At 35.7% G+C, this 6,000-nt stretch overlaps 1 protein-coding gene across 2 annotated transcripts in view; it reads left to right on the forward strand.

Annotated features, from left to right (window-relative positions):
* Window positions 1-5,058, forward strand: part of LOC132273665 (uncharacterized) — a 29,814-nt gene extending 24,756 nt beyond the window's left edge. Inside the window, exons 11-17 of one of the 2 annotated variants that reach the window (XM_059774664.1) lie at window positions 5-172; window positions 2,895-3,185; window positions 3,315-3,731; window positions 3,811-3,855; window positions 3,953-4,038; window positions 4,376-4,466; window positions 4,646-5,058. In XM_059774664.1, the coding sequence (XP_059630647.1) occupies window positions 5-172; window positions 2,895-3,185; window positions 3,315-3,731; window positions 3,811-3,855; window positions 3,953-4,038; window positions 4,376-4,466; window positions 4,646-4,723 (1,176 nt within the window). In that variant the 3' untranslated portion in view covers window positions 4,724-5,058. Of the gene's footprint in view, window positions 1-4; window positions 173-2,894; window positions 3,186-3,314; window positions 3,732-3,810; window positions 3,856-3,952; window positions 4,039-4,375; window positions 4,467-4,645 lie in introns of those variants that run through there. The other variant, XM_059774665.1, reaches the window with a different exon arrangement.
* Window positions 5,059-6,000: the final 942 nt, after the last annotated feature.

A 6,000-nucleotide genomic window follows, 5' to 3' on the forward strand; every position in this document is an offset into this window, starting at 1 on the left:
CCAGAGAGCTGAAATTGTTGAATGGGTCAATCAAGGGGGAGGAGAAGTAGTGGATGATCAGATTGATCAGAATGTGCACTTCACCATTGAGTGTCATGGTGTGGTACCTAGTGTGGCTGGTGCTACCAGAAGTATCAGTATATCAAGTCACTGGATTCGATCTTGTTTAGAGGTACTTATGTCTAATTTGTGAATGAATTATTTTTCAATTATCCATTTTTACGGTATGATTATATCTGCTTATAGCACGTCTTCAAAATCTGTTGGATATAAATTTATCTGAGAAAATCATTTCGTTGGAGTATCTATTTTTTTTTATTTTTTATTTTTTATTTTTTATGTTTGTGTGGTCCATGTTTGGAATAATTTTACTGTCTAAGTGACTGTTTTGGATTACATCCATTTTCCTTCGAAATCTTGGTAATCTAACTGTATGTTTTGGATGACATCCATTTTCCTTCGAAATCTCGGTAATCTAACTGTGAAGTGCAGAGACCAGTTAATAACAACGGTTAGAAACTTAGAGTCATAAAGTAAATGAATGCGTTTCTTGTTAGATTTTGTGTCCATTGCCATAACTATGTGCCATGGTGCCTGAACTTTTTGTGTATTCATCCAATTGATTTTTATACTAGTCAATAGGTAAGACTCAATCAATATGCAGCCTACTGCTGTGACCTTCTGAAATCCTTTATTACTAGAGTGATATATATAGAGCAACCTACTGCTATAGTCACTTTCAGAATGGAACTAGGAGCTTCATATATATATTTTGTGGTGGTGTGTTGGGGGTGAGGTTAATGGTGGTGTGATGCAGTTAATGGTCTTGTTAGTAAGAAATTTAATGCCCTAAGTTAATACACGCTTGCGCATTGAGTGAAATAGGTTATTCTTGGAGAACTAATTCTTTAATGTTATCTATATACATATTTATAGAGAGACATTGAGTTACCTACTAAAAAAGAACTGGAAATAAAGATTGAGAAATTCATTGGATGATCGGATCCTTATTGATCTTTATTTTGGATTATGTTTGATGTTTGGATCTCTGCATGCTTGCATTTGCATATTGATTTTGTATCCCAATCTGAATGATCACTTGTATATGAAGAAATACATGGACGGTCGCATGAATGATATAACATAATTACTGAACAAATCAAGATTCAAGAACAACCTCTCGAGGTTTTGTGAACATATTATTGCTTGTTGCTGTGATTTTTGAAATGTCAGTGACCTCCTTTCAGGTTTTGGAATTGTCTTCCTTAGGGAAGCAACTTGTTGGGATAGCGGAAATGCGCGAACATCGAGATCCAATGAAAGTCGACAAAGCAATCACACACAAACACAAGATATAATGTGGTTCACCCAAAACTAGAGCTACATACACGGATGAGAAGAGATTTCACATTGACTTGTAGAGATATTACAACAATAGAGTACCAACACCACCTACATGTCTTTTCACCATGTACCACTCCACAAGCCTACCTCCTTGCTACCAGTGTCATCAGCATTTTTTCTACTCTACCAACCCATAAATTACATCTACCCATCAACTCCCTCATGAGACTACATCTCTCTGTCTCATAAGCCTCAACCCAAAACCTAGGTGCATATTTACAGAGTTCCATACTCAATTCCTTATTGGGCAAGGATTACAATTCCTTGGAGCCCAGACTTGCCAAACAAGAAATTACCTATCAAATGCAACTCTAAAATAGAAACCTAAATAGATTAGGAATTTGAGACACAGTTTCCAACACAACTTAATTTTGATTTATTGCAATCCAAAATCTGAAATTGTATGTTCTCAAAAGGTTGAACTATAAGGGAACTGATTATGAGGTGACCCAACCTAACTCAGGTCTCAAGTCTGGAGGTATTAAAGACAATGGTTACAAAGTTTGTCTTGGAGATGTGTATATATTTATCATGTCCCTGTTTTGTGTCAGAGGTCATATCCTCTCTTAGTTTTCTTTTTTATCTTTTCGTTTATAATTCATGATGGAATTTTGGAAGGAAATGTAATTTACATGGTCGATACTGTAGAAAGAAAATATCATGATGGAATACTGAGAAAATGTTTGTTTAGTAGAGGTGTACATAATATTATTATTATTTTTCCCTGTTTTCTTTCAGAAGGTTGTTTATTCTTCAAGGTGTTCCCCACCCTCCTGACCATCTATAACTTATGACAGAATTTTGGACAGAAATGTAATTTACACAATGAAATACAGGCTAGAAGTTTCACATTCATTGAATTATCTGTATAAAAGCCCCCAAGGCCCTGTTACATTAGGAATAGTCTTAGTTCAATTTGTATTGAAAATTCGAGGACACAGTTGTGGAGGATAATATTGTCATTTTCTTTTTCTTCAGTAAATTATTGACGCCCCCAACTGTTTTTCTTACTTTTTCTCTATTCATGTATTCACCTTCATGTCCTATGAAAAAAGCTCTCTCATTTCTTGAAGTCCAAATGATAGTTGATGCCTCTACTGGATGAATGCAACATGTAATCATGCTGATATACTTTCTTGTGTACATTATGTGTATCTTACCCTGGGCAAATTGAATGGTGTCCAATTTTTTCTTTTCTTAGAGAAACAGTGATTGTAATTTATTCACCACCAAATAATAATAATAATAATAATTATTATTAAATTATTATTATTAGTTTTATAATAATATTAATAATATTGATAATTTCACTGCTTATTATTACTCTTACCTTTTTATAATGTAAGTTGAACATTTATACACACAATGTTACTATTGATGTTGTTTCTGTTCTTCTTAGACTTATTCTACTTTTTAACTTTTGTAGTCATAATATAGTTTTGTGGCCTCAATAAGCCTCGTAATTAACATTCAAAAATTTTCTATGAAAGGATGGATGCTTGCTGGATGTTAGCAGTCACATTCTATATTCTCCACTTCCATGCCAAATTCCTTTACCTGGGTTCAAAGGCTTTCGGTTCTGTGTTTCGCAGTATGATGAGAAAGATAGACTGCTATTAAGAAATTTGTGCTTCGTTCTTGGAGCAAAATTTGTTGAAAAATTGACGAAAAAAGTCACTCATTTATTATGTAAGTTCACCAGCGGCCCGAAATATGAGGCTGCTTGCAAATGGGGGATACAGTCAGTTACATCTGAGTGGATTTATGATTGTGTTAAGCAGGTCAGTTTCTCTCTCTCTCTCTTTCTCTGTGTGTGTTTGCGCGCACGCGCACGTGTGTGTTTTAGTTTGTACCCATGCATGTGTTTGGTTCATCTTCATCTAGTTTGCTCATCATCTCTGTGGGGGCAGAATGAAGTTGTTTCTCCTAGTTCATTTTGTCCAAAAGAAGTTACTTCTAAAGACCAAGAGGCAGGATTCTGCACTATGAGCCAGTATCCTTCACAAGCCATTCGAATGATATCTGGAGATAATGCATCCCAGTTTCCAAGTCAGTCCCAGGACCCGAGAATTCAAACTCAAGGTATTGGTAGCAGAAGTGACAGCTCTAGGGAAGAGTTAAATCATTCAAGTATTCGCAATAAGAAGGCAAGGCTTTTGGGAGATGACAGCCAAAGGGGTCTACTATCTTGTGGAGTTAATCAAAATGATCCTATCTGGAGGATGAGTTCCACGGAAAACAACATAGCAGAAAACATTGAGGAAGTTTCTCCTGCCATACCTGATGTAGCTTCTGCTATTGAGGATTTGTTAGAGCAAACAAGTAAGGTAAAAGATGACGACTTTTCTCAAACTATATTGAGTCTGTTGATCAGTGACTTATCGATTGTCTGGTTTTTGGCATTAGATTCACGATCTGAAGTCACCAGAGGGGACTGCATGTGATAGAAGTGTATCCTTGTGTTCTTTTTAGTTTTGATCATTACGTCTTTTCTATTAGTGTTGACATTTGGTATTTGCACAAGTTTCAATCCATGACTGTAAAAAAGCATTTCTCATCTGATTGTTCAATCATTGGTCGAGATCCTACAGATCCTCAGTCTCCTTTTGGGTTGTCTAAGCACTGGATAAACAGGTGACTTTTTTATTTTATTATTTATTGGTTATCTTTACTTTTGAGTATCTTTGCTATAAACAGTTTCTTTATTTGTAATGTTCTGTCCAAAAGACAAAAAAAAAAAAAAAATATAAGAGAAGTTTGAAGCTAATGGCATTTTTATGCTCTTTTGTTATTGCTAGCAAAATCATTCGACTTTCCATCATAACCTTACTAGAGATTATTTGCACCGAGAACTTAAGCCATGAAATAGTAAAATAATGAATTCTAGAACATCAAAATCAGATATGTAACATTTATGTGCTTTCTCTTGCTCATTTTCTTTCAACTCAGTCTTTGGCTTAATTTGCTTCAGGGCTGATAAAAAGGACGACATCTGCAATCGATCTGAAGATCTAAATCCCGGCATTTATGATGGTTTTAGCGAAACACAAACAGAATCTCAGGTTTCATCTCATCTTTTGCTGTTTTTTTTGGTTGTTTTTTATTATTGTAATTCTCCATAACCTTGATATTGTGTGAACAATGCATCTCCTCAGAAGGAATAATATAAATAAAATGAGATGAAACCGATCTGATCCCATTCAATTTTACATCATGATTGAACTCTGTGTTGCAAATGCAGGTTGTTGGTTATGAAGAGGATTTGTCTGGCAGGCAAATGATAATAGATAGGGTCCGAACGCGGAGTAGCATGACTTGAACCCCCAAGATCTCTTCATTGGACAAAAGCAGGTGAAAGAACATGCTGAACTGAAGGTTCTGAACTCTGAAATTGGCTCTCCACTTTCCGAATCCTATGCGCTGATTGATGTTTCTTCAACTGCTTTTGGCCAGTGCAGCGTAAAAATCTCATTTTGCATTCATCGCTTGAAGGATCTACATGCCAATGTCCTTAAAATGAAGGGTTTATCTTTTAGGGAGTTGATGATACTGTCACAACTGTATTGGTTGTACCTTCAAATGCCATGTTTGTAGAACATTTATGTAATATTGTAAGCTTGTTAGTAAGCATCTAATGAAAATCAGTTTCAAAAATTTATCTCAATTTCACCACCTTGCCTCACCTTCCACCCCCCCCCCCCCCCCCCCCCCCCCCCCCACACACACACCAAACAAACACACACTCAAGCAAATCTTATTTTTCTGTTCAGTGTTGCACTTTATATTCATTTTTGAACTCAAATCGCTCTTGAACTCAACGTGGTCGACAATTTGCTTTTAAGCAAAGCCGATTCTTACACACCACCTGAATCCATCATGTTAACAAGAGTAGCGTAGATGGATCAGTTGTCAGGCATATATGGTAATGGTTATATGTGACAATGTTAATGTCTATGCATTAAGCAACTTATTTATGACCCATTTGGAACTCGGAAAATAACTGATTTACTAAGATGAAAAGTTCACCTTTTTCTTGGGAATTAAATGAACTTATTAAGAGTCCCAAGTCGAACCAATCTGTTCTTCAATACGAGGTCAATGTGCTTTCTATTAAAATCTTTTCAGATGACCATAAATACACTCTTATATGCTCACTTTAAGTTCTCTAACCTGCCATGATTCAGCCACAAGCATACACGCATAACATAACTAGAAAATCACAGCTTTTATACATCAAAAGACCAAGTTGATATTTTTACAGATATTTACATCACACACAACCGTACATGGTTACAAATTCAACAAGCCAAGTGTTCATTTAACTGCCACTTGTAGTACTTCATTACAGAACTTCAAAAGTAGCACAAAAGAAACCAACAGCTAAACAGTTCATCGAGCATAGCTAGTGTGAGATATAAAACTGTTATTGGCATATTTCGATGAACAAAACGAAGTCCAAATCGAGTTGTAATATTTTCATTTATTTGAGTCTCGGTTTCGGAAGCGAAAAATTCAAGTAAAGTTTACTCACGATAATGGACAACAATTAGTCAAGGTAAGTGTGTGAGTGTGATGCCCATGAATTTCCATGTGTAG

This window comes from Cornus florida, unplaced genomic scaffold (assembly GCF_030987335.1).
Source record: "Cornus florida cultivar Cherokee Brave unplaced genomic scaffold, ASM3098733v1 CherokeeBrave_3.0.0_Hap2_Chr09, whole genome shotgun sequence".
Lineage (NCBI taxonomy): Eukaryota > Viridiplantae > Streptophyta > Magnoliopsida > Cornales > Cornaceae > Cornus > Cornus florida.